This window comes from Moschus berezovskii, chromosome 8, assembly GCF_049115385.1.
Source record: "Moschus berezovskii isolate FMDL1 chromosome 8, NW_MosBer_1.0, whole genome shotgun sequence".
In the NCBI taxonomy this organism is placed as follows: domain Eukaryota; kingdom Metazoa; phylum Chordata; class Mammalia; order Artiodactyla; family Moschidae; genus Moschus; species Moschus berezovskii.
The window spans coordinates 73,718,055-73,737,511 of NC_142467.1; the positions used below are offsets into that span (position 1 = coordinate 73,718,055).

The following is a 19,457-nucleotide window of genomic DNA, read 5'->3' on the forward strand; positions in this document are numbered from 1 at the left end:
CCTGCTCCTTTTCCCGCCCGAACGTGTTGACCAGCGGCGGGAGAGGGCGGAGCCGCGCGCAGCCAATAGTGCCTCCGAGGCCCTCCTGCTCCGCCCACAAGGTGACGTCAGCGAGCTACAAATGGGCGGAGAGCAAATGGGCGAGGGCGTCCGCCGGCCCCGCCTCCGCGGCGCCCACGTGCGGCGGCCGAGCCCGGGGCCTCGGGTGGGCCACCCGCCCCTAGAGCGCCGTTCAGCGTGCGGGACTCTGGTCACAAGTACTGGGCTGGAGACTGAGGTCCAGAAGCACCAAGTGGTTGGCGCGGGGTCGCTGAGCGAAGCGGCAAGACGCGGCACCCCCACTCCAGCCTGGGCGTTCGCCCGAGGGCCGGACCTGGAGCAGGCGTCCGTGGCAGCCGCTACGGGAGTCCCCGGGGGCGGGCAGGTGGGCGGAGGGTGGGCTGCGGTTCCCGGGCGCGTTCCAGAAGGGCGGGGCCAAGAGCTAGGCTGTCCCGGGGCGGGGCGTCTTGGGGGCGGGCCGGGCGCCTGTGTTTGTTGCCCCGTGTCAGTTACATTGTAACAAAAGTGGTGCCGCCGCTGCTCGGGTCTGCACCCAGGCCCGCCCGCCTCCGGCTGTTGCCGACATGGAACCGGTGGCCAGCAATATCCAAGTCTTGCTGCAGGCAGCGGAGTTCCTGGAGCGCCGCGAGAGAGGTGAGGAAGAACCTTTGGTCGGACTCCAGGCGGCGACCTCGCTGACACTGGCCTGGGCTGGGCTTGACTCCCGACTTGAAGAATGCATGGTTTTGGGGCAGTAGTCCTGCGGCACCGCCGCACTCAACTTAAGAGGGGTCCGCGGGCAGTGGGTTGGAGGGGTTGGGGAAATGGCCCTGTGGCCCAAAATCCCTTTCTGACGGTGCCGTGCCTGGGGCGCCCGCTGGTACTAGCTTCACGCTGGCGGGGACTCTCTCTGGCAGAGGCCGAGCATGGCTATGCGTCCCTGTGCCCGCACCGGAGTCCAGGTCCAGTCCACAGGAGGAGGAAGCGGTCTCCCCAAGCTCCTGGCGCGCTGGACAGTGGGCGGTGAGGAGGGCCGGGGGCAGCGGGGAGTAGGGGGATGGGCGCCGCCCTTCATCGGGTCTCTCTACTGCCCACTTCCTCCTTGTTGCTTGCATCTTCTGGGCCAAGTACCTTGCTCTGGAGGCATACGGACTCCTGACGTTTCCCCATCCTCCGAACACATACTCTTCGTTCAAGGACTATTTCTCAAGCACCTCTGATGTGTTTGGAACTGTGAATAATAGTTCTGGGTCCTGCTTCCACTCACACTCCTAAAACAAACCACTTGCTTTCCTTCACAGGCATTCTCCTTTTCTGTCCTCTCAACCCTTTGCACACGCGTTCCCCCTCAATTCGAATGCCTCTCCCCCCACACTACTCATTTTGGGTAACTTATGTGGCTGGCCTTAGCTCAAATGTCACTTTTGTTCAGGAAGCCCTTCCCGATTGTGGCTAGGGGACTCTGTTTGGACCCCACATCACCTGGGCAGACCTCTCTCAGCATTTGACCTTACTTTCTCTGCCTCTGCGTGGGGCTCAGCTGTCTGAGGCCAGCACAAGGTCCCCACAGTGGGCTAGTTTGGGACACACATCTGTAGTGAATTTTGAGCCCCTGGGGACTCTGGGACTGAGGGTGTAGACACTAACTGACACTCCCTCACGCCATCCTCTCTGGCATTGGCAGGTCTGTGCACAACGAGCTGGAGAAGCGCAGGTGAGTCCCAACCCTGCCCTGAGAGCACCAGTCCCCAGGAACAGCCACCCTCTGGCCTTCCCTCCCCTGCCATCCCTCATCTGGCCAGCGAGCCTGGGCTGGCACTGCCCTCTAGACCCCTCCCTCTGCAGGAGGGCCCAGCTGAAGCGGTGCTTGGAGCAGCTGAAGCAGCAGATGCCCCTGGGGGCTGACTGTGTCCGATACACCACACTGAGCCTTCTGCGCAGGGCCAGAATGCACATCCAGGTAAGACACTACCCTGGGGCCCAGGGCCAGCCTGCCGGGATGCTGGGGGAAGCGTAATAGGGAGAGGCTGGGAGGAACTCTCATGTAACAGACCAACTGTGTGACATTGGGTTCTGTGCTTTTAGTTTCCAAGTTTAAAGTAGGAAGAAAAGCAGGAAGTAACCCAAGAGGATTGTTCTGAGGCTTTAAGCAAGTTTCCCCAATAAATGTTCACTTGTTATTACAACGATCAGTACTTGAATCCCAACTGTGAGACCTGGAGCGAGTTAGGTAGCCTCTCTGGACTTCATCTCCTCCTCTGTATGGGGGACATTCTGTGATGGGTCACTGTAAGAGTCCCTCAGACTGGAGAGGGCTGTTTCTCACTCCTCGTCTCCTGCATCCTCCTGTTCTGAGGGACCTGTCCCGCTTTGGGAGGCAGGTCCAGAGGCCAGAAGGGGGAAAGGGCTGAGAGGACTCCAGTGACCCTTCCTTCCCGGGCTCAGCTCAGCGCCCCCTGGTGGATGAGAGTGGGATGTGCTGACTCAAGACGAGGCATCACCACAGAGTGGGGGCGCTTAGAAGCGACTTGGAAACAATGGAGGTCTTTTCCTGCCCTCCTGGCCCTTTTGACAGAGGAAGAAATGAAGTACAGCGGGCTGATGGGAGGCAGATTCAGAACTGAGGCCTGTGTCTCTTGACTTGCATTCCTTTCTGCAACAAGTGAGCATGTGCTCTGCCAGGCCCTGTTGTGGGCACAGGCAGCTGTGGCAGAGAAGGCTGGAGGTGCCACACAGCAAATAAAATGGTGTGGAAACTATTAGCACTGTCCTCACGGTGCCTTATGGTTGAATAACACTGTGGTTGGAAAGTGGGCTCCAGTGTCTCACGTGGAGTTTGCCTGACTTGGTTCTCAGAGGGATGTGTGTCTCAGAGGTGCTGGCTGTCCCATGGACGGGACCTAGGGATTGCTCCTTTCTGGACTCTCTGCTTCCTGTTTTGCCTCCACTGGACTGTCCTCCCCTCCTTGCCCTGGAATGTTCTTTGCTGCTCATAGATCTGTCCGGGTCTGTCCCCTGCTGAAAACCTTCCATGGTTTCTGACAGGACTGTTTCAGTTTCTTACTTCCTGTTAAAATCAAGGCCCTTCACAACACAGGCCTTGCCCTGGTCTCATCTTGCCCCGTGTCCCACTAAAAAGCTGAACTCTCCATACTCTTCCCATTTTCACTCTGCCTGGATGTTTCCTCCTCCACCTTTACCTGGGTAGCACTTATTCATCCATCTGCACCCAGTGCAAATACCTCCTCACCCAATTCTCCCCTTCTTGTTGATTGTATGCACGCTTTTGCCCACTGAGGGCCTGATGGGAGAACCCTTGGCCCTCCAGTCCCTGGATCTCAGGGCTGGCAGAGCTTGTGTGGAGGCCGCAGGAGGGGACTAATCCTGAAGGTTCCTGGGAGGGTCTTGAGGAGGAGTTACAAACTGGTAGCCTTTGTTTAATCTCTTGTCGTTTAGTTGCTCAGTCGTGTCTGACTCTTTGCAACCTCATGGATTGTAGCCTGCCAGGCTCCTCTGCCCATGGGATTTCCCAGGCAAGAATACTGGGGTGGGTAGCCATTTCATTCTCCAGGGAATTGTCCCAGTTAAGAATCGAATCCACGTCTTCTGCATTGACAGGTGGATTCATAGCTTTCTAAAAATAGTGGATGTGGTTTCGATCTCTGGTCAGGGAATGAAGATCCCACATGCTGTGTGGCGTGGCCAAAACAAAAACAACAAGCCCTAGGAGATCTGGCAACACTGGGCCTGTTTCCTCCACGTGGCAGTAATTGGCCTGGGACACCTCCTCCTAGCCTTAGTATGCACTTGCTGGTGTGCCTCAGTCCCTCTCCCGTCTCCATCGCCTGATACCAGCACACTCCACTCCTTCACATCACTTGACAGCCCGGAGGGTCTTTGAGATTGTGTGGCCCTCCCTCCCAACCATCTAGACAGAACTCCCAGGCCACTTACATGAGATAGGAGGGCCTTGGCTTCCTGCAGGATGTGGGAGCAACCCTCTGGCACCCCCATCTAGCCAGCCTGTCACATGACCAGTCTGCTGTCGAGCGGTGCCTGAGCCCAGCCCCTTGCTCCCCTGGATTTGCAGAAGCTGGAGGAGCAGGAGCAGCGGGCCCGGCAGCTCAAAGAGAAGCTGCGCAGCAAGCAGCAGAGCCTGCGGCAGCAGCTGGAACAACTCCGGGGGCTGGGCACAGCGGGCGAGCGGGAGCGGCTGCGGGCGGACAGCCTAGACTCCTCGGGCCTCTCCTCCGAGCGCTCCGACTCAGACCAGGGTAAGTACCCTGGAGTGAAGGGGTTGGGTGGGATGAGTGGGCCGGGCCTCCTGACTGGCCCTCTCCCTGTGCAGAGGAGCTGGAGGTGGATGTGGAGAGCCTGGTGTTCGGAGGTGAGGCTGAGCTGCTGCGGGGCTTCAGCGCAGGCCAGGAGCACAGCTACTCACACAGCAGCGGTGCCTGGTTATGACCCTCACTGCCCAGAGTGGCCTCTGACCTCAGCCCACTCTGCGCTGTCAGGCCAAAGCCTTCACCAAGCCTCCAGGGCTGCTTGGAGTCACTGTTGGAATGGACTAAAAGGACCCTGTGTGGGAACAGGTGCTCCTCGTACCCTGCTGCTGGCGGCTGGCAATCCCACCTGAGAGAGGGGTGTTGGGCCCCCCTGAGCCCTGCAGGGCAGGCAGCTTGGACCCAGGCCACCCTCCCAGGCCTTTTTTATAGCACTTGGCCCAGCTGTCCACGGCAGCAGGAAGCCTCTTAGGCCCTCATGTTCCTTCCTAAACAAGGGCCCCTGGCCTTTGCCCCATGCATACTGTATTTTCATTAAAAGCCTCTTTCTTAACTTTCTGTCCATGGTCTTGCCTGATGACAATGTGGGAACTTCCAGCCACAAACTGGAAAAGAAGAAATGAGATTCACAGCCACCACAAACCCTACTGACCGCACCAGGCAGCACCCCTTTACTCCCCACAGTTTGGAGGCCATCTGTCCACACTTCAAGAGTGGGACCAAGGCCGACTGATGTGACCAGCCTGAGGGCCAAAGCCAGAAAACAAGTGGGGTCAAGATTCAAGCTTTCTGACTCCAGAGCTGGGTCCGATTGAATTCAATAAGTATTTATTGAGTGCCTGTTACACGCAAGATTTTGTTTCAGATACCTGGGACACATCAGAGGATAAAAGAACGGTCCCTGCCCTCATGGAGCTTACAGTCTAGCATTTATGACCACTTCACCTGGATGCAGTGACCCTGGGCAAGTCACTGTGCCTCTGTCCTCAGCCACCCGATGCAGGAGTAAGGAGGCCCGGCTCAGACACGGGTAACCGGCCGGCTGTGCTGGAGATGCCAAACAGGGCATCTACCCTCAGCCCACCACCCAGACAGTCAAGAGGGACAGAAGCTGGCTTTTAATAATAAAGTACAGGAGGAGGGGGCACAGGGACTGAAGCTGGTAGTCTGCTAGGCTACACGAACTGCTGCTGCTGCTGCTGCTTCTTGGTGGCTGCCTTGCTGGCAAGGTCCTTGGCCTTCTCTGTAGCTGCCAGTGCCGTCTCCTTGGCCTTCTCCTTGGCTTCCTTGGCTGTTTCAACAAGGGTTTTAGGAGGGGCCTCACCTGGAGCAAAGGGTCGGGGGCTGGTTTTAGAGAATGCCAAGAAAACCAACCTAAACTACTTCTCAGGACATTTATCTCCAGGGGGCCAGGCTCTGAAGGAAATACTGAAGGGTACAGATGAGCTGAAGGTGGGCTCAGAGTAGGCTCTGGCCCAGTCATAGCAGTTAGGACTTGACAGCCTCTGTCTGTGTCCCAAGCCCTCACCTTGCAGCTTGGCCAAGATGTATTCAAAACCCTTCATCGTCTTGGTCACGTTGCTTTTGAACCGCGCGAGACCAAATTCCTGGCAAAAAATGACAAAGGGAAGGATTCAGAGTTGCCCATGGAACCCCAGCCCAGACTCAATGATAAATGGCTTGGGCCCCAGCACCCCAACTCTGCTCACCTGGACAGCTCTAGAGACGCCAAATAAGCTAGAGGAGACCCAGGCTTCCCGGCGGATTTCGGTCCAGCCGCTGTTATCAGAGTTCACACGGTAAACACATCGTTCCTCCACCACCTGTGCAGGCAGGCAAATCAACCACAATCGCGTGGGAGTCCTTCACTTGGCCAAGTTACACATCAATTTGATCCCCTGCTTCTTTTCATGAGGGAAAGCATTCTTTCCCTTACCTTACTGCATTCTCAAATGGTATTTCAGGAAGAGAATAGGAAGATGAAAAAAAAAAAGTCATTTTGCTCTCTCAAAACCTCTGCTCTGACCCTTCACACAAATCTGGTATTTTCAGCCTGCCTGCCAACCATTTTGGGCTTCCCTTGTGGCTCAGATGGTAAAGAATCTGCCTGCAATGCGGGAGACCACGGTTTGATCCCTGGGTCAGGAAGATCCTCTGGAGAAGGAAATGGCAACCCACTCCAGTATTCTTGCCTGGAGAATTTCAGGGCCAGAGGAGCATGGTGGGCTACAGTCTATTGGGTTGCAAAGAGACACAGTTCAATTCAGTTCAGTCGTGTCCGACTCTTTGTGACCCCATGGAGTGCAGTACACCAGGCTTCCCTGTCCATCACCACTGAGCAACTGTGACCACCCACTTTGGCCCTTAAGCTGCCAGCAATCCAAAAACAGAAAAGGAAATCTGGCAATCACCACAGCTATCCTTATCAGAGAGGAGGAAGTGGACCTGCACTTCCAAGAGAAACACTTAAAAAAGACACCTGTCACAGTTGAATTCAAAGGGAGGTCTCAGAGGTCTTTTCTTAGTAATTTACAAAACACAGAGATAGGGCCCTCAGATGACTCTGGGGCGAAACATTAAGGCGACTCATTCTGTGACTTTGCAGCACACTCCCCTCCCTGAGCTTCACTATTCTCCTTGCACAATAGAGTAAGACCCACTTCCCTTGGTTATTGTGACGATTAACTGAGAAAGAGAATAAAAGTGTCCTGAAAGGTTTCAAGGTACTCAAAGAAATGTTCCTTAAACTATTAATAAACCATGGGCTTTCAAGTCTTTTTTTTTTTCTTTTTAAAGCAAGAAATCAAAGTTATGTGAAACTTCCCTCTCCTTGCCCTAAAATCTCAGGCAGAAATCCATTACATTAGATAGTCAAAGAAGGGGGCGGGCCCAGTCCTCTCCCCTCTGAGGTACATCTAAGGTACTCTGGAGGCCTGATGTTTGAAAACCACTCTCCTTCCCTCAGCATCATGCCTGTGGCCCAACCTATACTCATGCCAGGCACAGTGTGAGTGCCCTGTATTTAGTACTTACAAGTGGAAAACAAGTATTCCTCCTCCACTGTATGAACGAGTTAGAAGACAGGCCTAGAGAAGATAACCGGCTGAAAAGACCATCTGAGTTTGTACTCTAGAGCTGTCACTCCAGATCTGCTTGAATCATAGAAGCTCTCTCATGGTTCCCTAGCCACATGTATCCAAAGCTCTCTAGTTTGGGGGGGAAATGGGAGGGGTCTCACCATCAGCCGGGCGTGGTTGATGTTCCAGGTGAAGGTGGTCATGGTCTGGTTTTGTGGGTCCACAATAGAATCCTCCAGGATGTACACTGAGTGAGCAACATTGGCAGGAAACAGTCGCTCAGCCCAGCGGGGCATCCTGTTCGTCTTGGTCAGGAGTCGTCGGGACAGGAGCTTCTGGTCAGGGGTCACCTCTCGGTGCACTATGTCTTCCGTCAAGACATGTTTGCTGCAGGTATCAGGGTGAAGGTGAGCCTCAGGAGCCTGACCCTGGGAGACTGCCTCCTGAGGTTCCCATCTGGAGCCTCCACGCTCAGAATGGCCAGGCCTTTTCCGAAACTTTTAGAGTAAGCTGTGGTTGTGGCTCAGACCTGAACTGGAGCCCTTGAGCCTCTCCCAGGGCAAATTCCAACTCCCGCCCCCTCGCTGACCTGGATTCCTGGGCATTCCAGCAGGGATGGACCTCCTGATTTATTGCACCACTGGAGAGCAGTCAAGGGCAGAGAAGCAGGCAAACGCCCAGACTTCCAACCCCAAGATCCCTCCCCAGTTCCTGTGCTGCCTCCTCTTCCTGTCTCACCACACTGAGATGAGAGACCCTGAAGACCAGGGCTTCAAGTAATCCACTGCCCAGGCCCAGCCTCCTTCCAGGACCTTGCAGGCCTAGTCTGGCCGCTTCCCCGATTGGGTTCTTCTGCCCTAAACATGGCCAGGCTCTGGTGATCCCCCGACTCGAAGTCGAGTCTTTCCCGGCCCCCAGACTCCGATCTCCAAACAGCGAGGTGGGAGGGTTGCTCTTCCCAGGGCCACGTACCTATAGGGATTCGGGTACCGCTGCCAGAAGGCAGCGAACACTTGGTCCCAGGAACTCCGGAGCACGCTCTGGCCCAGGAAATACTTCACCATCGTCCCGGCCGGGGCGAACTCAGCGCCCGAGCAGCATCAGGGGTGCGGAGCCCGAGGGGCACGCGGAGGCCGGGCTGGAGCTCGACGCTCGGCCGCCAGGCTAGCAGCAGATCAGTCGCTACAGCGCCGCACCCAACCAGCCGCCGCCGCCGCCGCCATGAGGAATCGTCGGGCCGCGCGCCACTTCCGGCTCAGGGGTGAAGTCTTCACCTCTTCCGGTGCCTGCCCACGTGACCCGACGGCCCCGCCCCCACGCTCGCCTTCCCCTTCCACCTTCTCCCCTTCCCCGCCCCCGCCCCCGCTGGAGCCGCGGCGCTGCGGGCCGGAGCTGGGTTGGAGGAGCCCCCGGGCTCGGTGGGGAGTCTGTGCCGGCGCGGCCTCTAAGCAGGTGGGCGAGCGAGCGGCAGAGCGAGCTAGCAAGTCGGGCGGCGGCGTGCGGCGCCGTTAAGGGCGCTGCCCCGCGCGCTCCCAGGCCGCCCCGGGTCCCGGGCTCTTAGAAGGAGGATAATTCCTGGGCCCGAAAAGCGGGGGCGGACGGAGGCGTTGTCATCGCTCAGGCTCGTCGCGGCGTGTGGAACCTTAGGTCGGCACCTGGGGTCGGGGACTGAAGCTAAGAGCGCTGCCTGTCGGAGCGGAGATCCGGGTTTGCCTCGCGCCCCCGCTCAGGACCCTGACGCGGGTGAGGCGGCCCCGGGAGCATGAGCGGGCAGCGCGTGGACGTCAAGGTGGTGATGCTGGGCAAGGAGTACGTGGGCAAGACGAGCCTGGTGGAGCGATACGTGCACGACCGCTTCTTGGTGGGGCCTTATCAGAATGTGAGTACGCCCGGCGGGGCCCAGCACGGGTGGGAGGGGGCTAGCCGACACGCGAGGCTCTGATGGCTACCCCTTGGTTGCAGACCATTGGGGCCGCCTTCGTAGCCAAGGTGATGTCCGTCGGAGACCGGACGGTGACTTTGGGTATTTGGGTAAGTTCTCTGGGCACGTAATCTGGGAAAACCCATTCTTGAGGCGTAGGTCCTACCTTTTATTGACTTGTGGGCTCACGGAGGTTTCTGTTCTCTAGACCCCAATTTAAGAACAGGGGTCTGGAGGACGTGTATTAGTTTGAAGTCGTGGGGAGTATAGCTCCGTAACTCAGGCCAGGGCTGAGCCTTCCCCTGCCCTTCAGGACACAGCAGGCTCTGAGCGCTATGAGGCCATGAGCCGAATCTACTATCGGGGTGCCAAGGCTGCCATCGTCTGCTATGGTAAGAAGGGTTTTGGCCTGTTCCCCAAACAAGAAGGGGAGGGTGCCAGGCTGGCCATACAGAACAGCCCCTCACCCTTGGTTGTGTTTCCTGTGTTCCACACCAAGACCTGACGGACAGCAGCAGCTTTGAACGGGCAAAGTTCTGGGTGAAGGAACTTCGCAACCTAGAGGAGGTAGGTGGCCTGACCTCACCAGAAGACCAGGCGGGGGCTGGGGGTCTGGTGGTCCAAGGGAGGTGACCCTGACCTTGTCTTCTGCTCCAGGGCTGTCAGATCTACCTGTGTGGCACCAAGAGTGACCTGCTGGAGGAGGACAGGAGGCGGCGACGAGTGGACTTCCACGACGTTCAGGACTATGCAGACAGTAGCTGCTCCTTAGCTCCTTGGGCTGGGGGTGGGGTGGGGAGGGAAGTGGCTGCTTGGGTGGGTCACAGAAAACGGGAGCTGCCTTGACAAGATCCCCCACAGGAAGACTTTCTCTGGCCTCCCCGCTTCTGTGGGGTTCAGGAGTCCCTGTACTGCTAGTCTGCACCCACCTCATTCTCAGGTATGAGGCTTTAGTCATTTCTCTTTACAGATATCAAAGCTCAGCTCTTTGAAACATCCAGCAAGACAGGCCAGAGTGTGGGTGAGTGCTGTCCTTGGCCTCACAGCAGAACACACAGGGGCAACAAAAGAGGCAGAGAAAAGCCCAGAGGGCTGGGTTACTGTGTGATCCCTGGGCTCCTAGCGTCTGGTCCTCACTGACCGCCCTTTTTCCTGCCAGACGAGCTCTTCCAGAAAGTGGCAGAGGATTACGTCAGTGTGGCCGCCTTCCAGGTGATGACAGGTGTGTTCTTCCTCAGCTCCTGTGGAGACTCCCTTTAGGCCCACAGCACCCCCCCAACAGTATGTTGAGCTGCTCCTCTCTTTGACAGAGGACAAGGGTGTGGACCTGGGCCGGAAGGCAAACCCCTACTTCTACAGCTGTTGTCATCACTGAGTCGCCACGCACTTGGCCTGGGGGGGTTCCCCCAGAGAGGCTGGCCCTAGCTCGTGCCTGGGCTTGGATGATCAAGCATCTGAGCTACCTGGGTTCCCGTGGCAGCAGAGGGGGCACCTGCCTGTGCTGGCCCATGGAACGGAGACAGCATTGGGGCTGACTGATGGGCACAAAGAGGGTAAGGGCTGATTTGGACCCCAGGCTTCTGCCCTGGACAGCAGTTGTGTCTACAGATTATTTAAATGGCTTCTGATTTGTAAATAAAATCAATGCACTGTGAATTACACTCAACCCCTTTCCCTGCTGTTTGGATTGGGTGTCAGGACACCTAGGACTTTCCGGGGCCACCTGGTTGGCCTCACTTCCTATAATCAGGGTTCTCCTCAGGTCTTATTTTCCTTTGGAAACCAAGTGGCTTCACCCTAGGGTTGCAGCTGAGATGATGGAGAAGCAAAAGGGCCCTTTGCTGGGTTCTTTGGTGGGGGCAGAGATAGGGTGAAAAGCTGGGGTTGGGGCAGTGCAAAGCTCACATGGTTCCTTTTGGTGTTAAGAACCTGAAAGGCACTCAGGTGGTATCCAGAGATCAAAGGGTCAAGCATTTCTACCTCAGACTGGCTGGCTCTACTGCACCTCTGTCACAACTAGGTCTGTGAGTCAACACTGTGGCTCAGAGCCTAAGCTTCCCAGCAACATGCTATAATGTGGCTTAATAGTAGACAAATTACAGGTTCTGCAAGACTTAGAAAGGTCTTAGAGATCCAGGTTGGGCTCTAACTCACTCAGCTGCCCAGAAAAGGGACTCAAAACTTGTCTGCGTTCTCCTTTTAAAATGAGGTGACTAGTCCCTAGTTCGAGACTATGAAGAGTATGGTTGAAATGTTAACTGCAGGACTAAATGCTTGTTTTCCCCTATTCTTCCCTGGGGCAGGAAGTTCAGGACAAAGTCACAAAGGGAAGTGATTTCCAGGGTTCCCTGAAAGTATTATTTTTAGGCCTTGGATGTCAAGATACTTCAGAAGAACCAGATGTTACTGTACACAGGACTGACCTTTCATTTTCACAAGGAATCATATAGCAGCCCTCCCTTTCTGGCATGGGATACTCAGCCTCTTTGCCTCACTATCCCATTTTAGGCCTGGGCTGGGTCTTCTGCAGTGCTTAGCACCTGCCTCTAAAAAACTAAAAACTTGGCCAAGATGGCTATACTCATAATCAAAAAAGTGCTTTGGTTCCAGTTCCTTTTCAAAAACCAATTCCTCAAAATACCCTTCCTCTGTGTGGGTGACGGAGGCCTCCTGGGTAGGGGCTGAGACTGGTACCAGCCACTCCCAAAAGCAGCAGAGAGACATTCTGACAGCAGTGGCTACTGGGAGGAAACCCACACCACTTCCATGAGGTGCTTGGAGGAAGGGCTCAGCTCCTTGTCCCCATCTGGGAACCACCTCAGAGTCTGGCTTCTGCTCTCACGCCACACCCATCCTCCCTCCTGTTAGGCTCTATCTCCCCACGGACAACAAAACAAAACACAGGGCAAGGGCCATAAGAGTAAAGTTAAACTTTACTTTACAGTAATTTTTTTTCTATATACAAAGAATTACAGTACATGTTTATGGGGATTCCTAGCACAGGCTCCCCTCTTTTTCACTAAGAGTTTCACTTACCGCTGACAATCTATTGGGGTGAAGGGGGGCAAAAAAAGTGATGGACCTCAGCTGACACCCCCTTTTGCCCCTTAAAAATATAAAGATAGATCTCTTATTGTCAGCTTGTTTTTTTGCCAAGACTCAGAAAGCTGCTCTTCCATGAGCTCCTGTTTGCTGCACTCGCCCGTCTTCAACACTCTCGCCTACATGCACACAGGCAGCACGCATCTCAGACCTGGACACTGCCTGTTCTCTGCCCCGACCCTGCAAGTCTGAAGCACCAGGACCCATCATTTCTGCTCCTGCTCCCTGGGCTCACCTCTTATCTGCAAAGGTTTGCTGGATTTCCAAGGTGTTATACCTGAAGCCCCTAAAAGAGCCTGATGTTTTGAGAGTCACGGGAAAGTAGCTCTAGAAAAGGGACCACATGTGCTATTTTTGCTTATGTTGATAGGAAACGCTTCTGCCCAGGCTTTGGATTTCTAATTAAAATAAACTCTTTGCACTTCCTTAAGAAATAATATCCTTAGTCTTCATAAGCAATAGAGGTGCTCCCATGAGAGTGAAGAGGTAGTGGGGCAGAAGGTATCTGAGGGAGATCCCACACCTGGAGCTCTCTACCAACCTGCTCAGGCAGTATGGACGGAGGCTGTGGACAAGGTAACACCAGCCCTGAGAAACTCAGAGGCACTCCCTCATCTGCAAACAGCGTCTCTTCCGCTTCTGGACTGCACTGGATCACCCCAGGGTCGGGTGCAGGACTCACCAAGGCTCTACCTTCTCTTCTAACAGAACCTTGAGGAAACTAAGACATGAGATCTCTTCCTCCCAAACAGGAATCTAGGTTTCTCAAGTCACCAGTCCTTCAACCCTTGGCAGTGCTTATTTTTACCAGGAAATTAGCACCATCATTACATTTTTGTGTGTGTACAAAGCAAATTACCTATTCTTTTTTCAATTTACACTATAGCAACCTCTGGCCCTGCTACACTAGCCCTAGGAAGCTCAGCTGAGAGCTAATGGGCCACAGTCAATGAAAGTCTCATGCAGCAGCTGCTGAGCTCTAAATGATCTGGAATGTCGAACACATGGAACAGGCCAGTCATTATTCAGGAGGAACAGGGGCTTGTCCCACATCCTTTCCTGCCATGATCTGAGAGGTGAGGACACTGGGCTAACTCTGACCTCCTGGTTGACAGATACCAAGAGGATAAAGATATCCCCCAAAAAGCCTTGGAGAAAATCCACTTTTTATAGGAGCTGATGCAAAAAACAAAATCCATCCACGTTTAGTGCTCTCCTGATTCTTCTCCACAGGGGAAGCTGCCAGGACCAACTTCCTTCCTGCCACTCTGTTCTCATGAGGCAACATGCGAGTCCAGCTCCAGTGAGTAGATGCTGTCAAGCCTGGAAAAGGATCGCTGATGCACTTCATGCCCTGACTGTAGTGTGGGGTGGAGAATGTAAAGAATAAAACAATTATATCAATGCTAAAGATGTGGATTTGGTAGTTGTTCAGAAGAGTATCAACACAGTGATTTAAATCACTTCAAACTCAGTAACTTCAGGGGGAAGCAGACATTAAAAAAAACTTAAATGCTGTTGTAGCAACAACTATTTTGCTCTGAGAATGGGTTTGCTCCAGTAGAGAAGCAAATGAGGCTTTGAATAAAAATTTCAACAGTTTTCATAATTTTCTTCTGAATAGGGCTAAGGGAGGTATTAGTTCTCCAGCCACTTGTGGAAGCTATGACTTCCTCCTCAGAAAGGCTTCCTGGGGAACCAGCTTAGAGGCAGGCTCTGGAGATGCTGATTTATAAGCACTTGGCCAAATGCCAAAATACCACCGTATACAAAGATCAGGAGTTTCTAAGAGTAAAGATTTCCTGTTAACTGCCAATTCACACTCCCTGGAGAAAAGGTCTCAGTATAGGCTCCAGGAAAATCCCCAGAGGCTGGCAAGGTCACCACCCCCCTTTCATGCAAGAGTCTCTTTTTCCAAAAGTCTTTCCAATTCTGCTTCTAATTGTACAGTGACTGCTTTCATGATGTTAACAATCTAGTATCAAATGCTATTAGTGGGCCTGAGTTGAATGTCTAGGTTTCCAATCAATCTAAGAATCTAAGGTCAATGGCCCTCACAAAACTCTGGCTGGCTATCCATCCATTTAAAGAGCTACCCCGCCTCCCCCAAACCAAGCACAGTTCAGAAGCTGTTTACTAGGCAGGTCTGGAAGGAAGCTTCCAGTGAATGATGGAGAATGGAAAACTGAAAACCACAAAGTGGTCCACCTTTCCCTCACTCGTTCCTGTCCTGTGAGACATATCTAGAGTGGCTGTCAAGTCAATTACCTACCAAAGCCTACATCAGAGAAGCTACTTCATGATCAGACTTCTCTTAAAAATTTTACATAGCCTGCATACCCACCCCCCCCAAAAAAATTCACAGTTTATTTCATGAAACAAAGAGCTACGGTAATTGAACGCACAACATAGTGGAAAGAGATTCTGACAGCGCAGTGCGGTTATCTTTTTCTGATCACAACTACAGATGACAGGAGAAAAAAGGGTACAGGACTGGCACCAAGCAAATCCTACTCATACAACCTAAGAGATTAGGGAAAGGGACCTACTAGCTGCAGTTATATACTTATTATTCTCACACATGATAAATACTTAATATAATGAACTTTAATGTTTTGGGTGGATTTCTTTAAAAATATCTTTTCCATGGTTTAAAATTTTTTAAAAGAAAAATAAGATGCTTTGTTTTCTCTTCCTCTTAAACAAAGAGCTTTTCCTCTCTGATGATGTGGGAAGAGAGGATGAAAGGGGAGAACTAGGCAGGTGGAATTTACAGAGTCTGAGGTCTAAGTGAGATGCAAGAATAGGCCCCTAAACTCAGGGCAGCTCTGCCCAGCCTCTTATCTCTGCCTGAGTTCAAATGTCTCAACCCCAGAGACGACTTTGGGAAATAAAAGCAAATTCTTTTAAAAATCTTTATATAAAGCGCAAATGCTTCTAAAACAACTATTGTTCCCTCCTTAGAAGTGACGGGAATAACCTCAATAAAAACTCAGGAGGAAGAAATTGGGACAATACAGAATCCTGTTGAGGGTATAAAAGCCATAACTGAGAGACAGAAATGGCCAGGAGACATTGGGGCCAGGAGATGGCCTGTTGGCTAAAGCTGCTGGCTACATTGGCGAAGCAGAGGTAAACATGTTTGGTCTAGGGACGAGGGGGTGGGTGAATGGGAAGGAACTGGCCAAACAGCACTTCCTGTTGGCAGTCAGTGAGCTGGGTGAATGGTAGGGCGGGGTAGCACCAACAGATTTCCCAGCCCTTGGGCCCCAGCTCAGGGCAGCAGTAACAGATAATCAGCAGTTATGAGGAGTCATCTCTTAGGCTGGACATTGCTCTGTACGCCCCATCTTGCCAGTCATAGGGGAGGGTTTCTGGCTTGCCCTTAGGCTAAGTCAGCAGGTAGGCGCTCTCAACACGGAGCACACCATTTCTCAGTGATAGGATCCACTAGTGAAGATGACGACTCCTCTGTTCAGGTAGGAGGGCAAAGGATCAGAAGATAAGTAATTTCTCTCCAGGATCTGGCATTCTCCCTGAGCTGGTGGTGGATCTAGCCCAGAGTTTGCCAGATTCCCTAGACCTACTGCCCGAGAGTCTGAAATCTGAAAGCACCTGAGTGTTTGGGGGACAGGCTTGGGGTGAGTTGATGTAAAAGGGAACAATTTATAGAAAAGGAAGGTAAGCTTGCCAACTGCCTTCTTACACTGAGGGAAAGCTGTGTCCTCATAGAGCCCAGCCCCTCAACCAACTGCTCCACTAAGGACAGATCTTTAGACTCTGCAGAACCCAGCCAGAAGCAGCACTGGCTGCCCAGCCACACCCTTGGCTTTGGTGCAGCCCCCTCCTGCCTATGAGACCTCTGCATGAGCTTGCATGCATGCACACGCACACAGGGACACCTGACCAGGAGACACTCAAGAACAACCACTTCTGGGGCCACAAAGGACATTACAAAATGAGCCCAGAGCCCCAGGGCCCTTCAAACTTCCTGTTATTTATTTCCTGGTCAAAGGTTCTTTAAAAACAACCTGAGAACCCAGGCAGGCATGTTAGGCTCACAGGGATCAGGTCTTATTTATCTCTATATTTCCTGCCAGTGACTAGTACCACACCTAGCACACACAGATGTTCAAGAAAATCACCACCAACTTGAACGGGTATTAGTTCCTCCCAAGGATTCATCAGGTACCCTCAGTGGGGCTTGGCAGGACTAGACAGGGCTTTGAGAGCCCTACTGCCTTCCAACCTGACCAGTGGAATTGAATCCCATGCTTGACTCCAGAGTGGACTTTTTATTTCAAGTTCACCATGAGTAAAGGTTCGGGGGAAAGAGACCCGCGTCTGTCTGTTTCCTTGGCTGGGGCCCACTTGGATTTCCATACATGGCTCACACAACCACAAGACCCCCACTGGCTTACGTCACAAGAGTTCTGAATGCTGGGATATAAGGAAAGAATAACAGTGGAAAAGTGTTGGGGTCTGTTTTTTTTAAGAGGGAAAAAGATTTTTCCCTTCCCCAAGAACCCTGGGGGTGGCTGGTCTGGTCATGTGGCATTTACTGGTGTTACTTCTGTTCTGAATCTGCACACTTGTGACTGGAAGGAGCCTGGTTAAGAGCTGGAAGTGTACTTTGCTCTGGTTTAGGGTCTTGCCCTCTTCCAAGAGACCAGCAAGTCTGTGCCAGTGTCTGTGTGCTCCCGGAGGACCAGCAAGACTGTGCCAGTGTCTGTCCAGCTACCAGGGGCCAGAGCCCTGGCCCTGGTGAGGCCTTTCCTAGGGCCCAGGGACTCTGCTCTGTGGGTGCCAGCTTCTTCTCTTCAGTGGAGAGGGAGGACTTCCCAAGAGGCCTGAAGGACTGCCCACTCTTGGCAGCAAGTCCAGGTAGTTGCTGGCCTCCAGCCATCTGCTTCACCTGCTTCACCAGGCCTGGTGCTTGACTGGGAGGCCCTGGGGTCTGTTCAGCCCCTGCAGGTGCTCTTCCTGAGGCCTGAGTTGCTGGCTCATAGAAAAAAGCCTTGGCAGGGGACTGAGAAAGAAGTCTGGCCTGGGTGAGTGATTTAACAGCTTGCCAGGAGTGTTCTGAAGGGGCCGCTGCTTTGCCCAGTGGCTGGAGGACAGCATCTGACACACTGCCTCTCTCAACACCTCGTGGTATCTGTCCTAGACCTTTGCTGGGAGGCCATGAGCTCGACTCCAACACTGGCATCTTCTCATCAGCCTGTGGTGTGAGCTCATGGGGTGAACCTGCCCGTTCCTTCTGGCGAGGAGTTAGGTCTATGAGATCCATCACCAAAGCAGCTCTATTTTTTGACTGAGTATTCTGGTCCACGGGCCTCAGTGCTTTTTCTTTAGCTACCAGGGTCTGGACCACAGCTGACAGTACTTTGTCAGGAGGTGGAAGTCTCTGGGACAAACAGACATGGGATTTGTCAGGGGTTCTGTCTGAAGTCTGGGGTTTGGGACCGCTGGTGACAAGCAGTTTCTCTGGCGGTGGAAGTCTCAGGCCAGTAGGGACAGGGGTTTTCTCCAGTGACTGGGGCCTTGGGCTGGCAGCACCTATGGATTTATCCAGCCTTGGGTCAGCTGTCCCCAGAGGTCTTTCCAGTGGCTGAGACCTGACTGAGGGTGAGGAGCTTGGGCCGGTCACTGGAGAGGGTTTGTCAGACAGCTGGGGTCTTGGTCCTGCCACTGCAGGTGGCCTGTCCAATGGCTTCTGGCTGGATACCAATGATTGGGGTTTGGTCCCTGACCCAGCAAGGTCCCTGACCCTATCTACAGGCTGGGGCCTGGAGTCAGTTCTGTCAGGAGGCCTTTCAGGCAGCGGGGGCCTCTGACAAGTCCCTGCCAGAGCTTTTTTGGACAGCGACAGCGACTGGTTGGTGTCAGCAGATGGCTTGTCCGACATCTTGGGCCCTTGAGCAGCCACTCCTGATGATTGCTCTGCCAGGTGCGTGCCTGGGCCTGGAGGCAGCGGTACTGGAGGAGGTACATACTCACGGATCTCCCCCGGTTCCAGAGGGTTGGGCCCACAGGGGTCATGCTCAGTACAAGACAGACGCCCATCCAGTTTGGAGATGAAGAGCATCCCTTCCCGATGCTGCTTGCAGAAGGAGCTGGGACACATCTCACAGAAGGAGGCTGCTTCCTTTCCGCATATGTCACACTGATGCCAAGGACACTCCCATTTCCCTGAAAACACAGAAGTGAAACACAAACTAAGGAAAACAAAACATGCCTGAGATGGGCCACGGCTCTGGAACCAAGTCAAAGGAGTGATTGCAAACTGCTCCCTCCTGCAGAGAGCTCGTGCCCCTTGCCCACATCCCCTCCCTCAGGATCTGGGCTTTACTTTCTGCAAAATGTGTAAAAGTAACAGCCAAATATTGTCACAACTAAGTATAAATTGAAAACCAAGCAGGAGTAAACAACAACCACCACCAAGGAGGAAACCTTGATTTCTGTGACTACTTCCAACAAGGAGGGAAACAACAATAACAAAACCAAACCTACTTGGTTTTTAATTGACACTCAGTTGTGATTTAATATTTGGCTGCTGTTTTTACACATTTTGCAGAAAGTAAAGCTGAGATCCTGAGGGAGGGGATGTGGACAAGGGGCACGAGCTATCTGCAGAAGGCAGCAGTGGGTAAACAACAACAACCAAGGAGTAAACCCTGATTTCTATGACTAATTCCAACAAAGAGAGAAACGGCAACAAAGCGAAACCCAAAGCTCCCCTTAGATGGAATGTGAACAGGTTACTTTTATATATTTACAAACTCCATTTGTCCTACACAGTCGTTAAATATTTAACTCTAGGGGGAAAATATCAGCCAATTAAACTGCTTACTTCATTATTACTAGGAACAGGGAGTAGATACACACGGTGAAAAATGGAAACAGATTTCTTTCTGCTCAACACTGAAACTGGAAATGACAACAAATTTAATCTGTGTTGTCTACAAAAAATCAGCAGAAAAGATCCAAAGCCAACCTAAGCTGTTCTCTTTTATCCTCATTTCATGATACCAG

At 53.1% G+C, this 19,457-nt stretch overlaps 4 protein-coding genes across 16 annotated transcripts in view; 2 read left to right on the top strand and 2 right to left on the bottom strand.

The window, feature by feature from the left end:
- The first annotated feature begins 463 nt into the window (after nucleotides 1-463).
- MXD3 (MAX dimerization protein 3) lies at nucleotides 464-4,597 on the top strand. 2 transcript variants are annotated; one of them, XM_055430182.2, is made up of 6 exons: nucleotides 464-693; nucleotides 927-1,062; nucleotides 1,724-1,753; nucleotides 1,885-1,999; nucleotides 4,130-4,313; nucleotides 4,388-4,597. In XM_055430182.2, exons 1-6 carry the CDS (start codon nucleotides 624-626, stop codon nucleotides 4,501-4,503), a joined length of 651 nt encoding a protein of 216 aa, XP_055286157.1. In that variant the 5' UTR covers nucleotides 464-623; the 3' UTR covers nucleotides 4,504-4,597. The 2 variants fall into 2 exon arrangements, with proteins under 2 accessions (XP_055286157.1, XP_055286158.1); XM_055430183.2 differs by having other exon boundaries at nucleotides 476-693; nucleotides 957-1,062.
- Nucleotides 4,598-5,133: 536 nt separating this feature from the next.
- PRELID1 (PRELI domain containing 1) lies at nucleotides 5,134-8,513 on the bottom strand. The gene is made up of 5 exons (XM_055430181.2): nucleotides 8,372-8,513; nucleotides 7,561-7,786; nucleotides 6,032-6,145; nucleotides 5,851-5,929; nucleotides 5,134-5,646 (listed from the first exon to the last, which is right to left on the bottom strand). The coding sequence occupies exons 1-5, from the start codon at nucleotides 8,461-8,463 to the stop codon at nucleotides 5,498-5,500; spliced, it is 660 nt and encodes a 219-aa protein (XP_055286156.1). The 5' UTR covers nucleotides 8,464-8,513; the 3' UTR covers nucleotides 5,134-5,497.
- Nucleotides 8,375-19,457, bottom strand: part of NSD1 (nuclear receptor binding SET domain protein 1) — a 156,728-nt gene continuing 145,645 nt past the window's right edge. For all 6 annotated transcript variants that reach the window (XM_055430175.2, XM_055430179.2, XM_055430174.2 and 3 more), the window contains one exon: nucleotides 8,375-18,614. In XM_055430175.2, the coding sequence (XP_055286150.2) occupies nucleotides 16,990-18,614 (1,625 nt within the window). In that variant the 3' untranslated portion in view covers nucleotides 8,375-16,989. The remainder of the gene's footprint in view (nucleotides 18,615-19,457) is intronic.
- Nucleotides 9,137-13,833, top strand: RAB24 (RAB24, member RAS oncogene family). Of its 7 annotated transcripts, none has more exons than XR_008686450.2 (9): nucleotides 9,137-9,278; nucleotides 9,362-9,430; nucleotides 9,634-9,712; nucleotides 9,820-9,887; nucleotides 9,978-10,077; nucleotides 10,291-10,341; nucleotides 10,480-10,542; nucleotides 10,631-13,498; nucleotides 13,656-13,833. XR_008686450.2 is itself a non-coding variant. In XM_055430184.2 (8 exons), exons 1-8 carry the CDS (start codon nucleotides 9,162-9,164, stop codon nucleotides 10,693-10,695), a joined length of 612 nt encoding a protein of 203 aa, XP_055286159.1. In that variant the 5' UTR covers nucleotides 9,137-9,161; the 3' UTR covers nucleotides 10,696-13,833. The 7 variants fall into 7 exon arrangements, 1 of the variants encoding a protein (XP_055286159.1); XR_008686451.2 differs by having other exon boundaries at nucleotides 10,631-12,672; nucleotides 13,309-13,833; XR_008686453.2 differs by having other exon boundaries at nucleotides 10,631-12,672.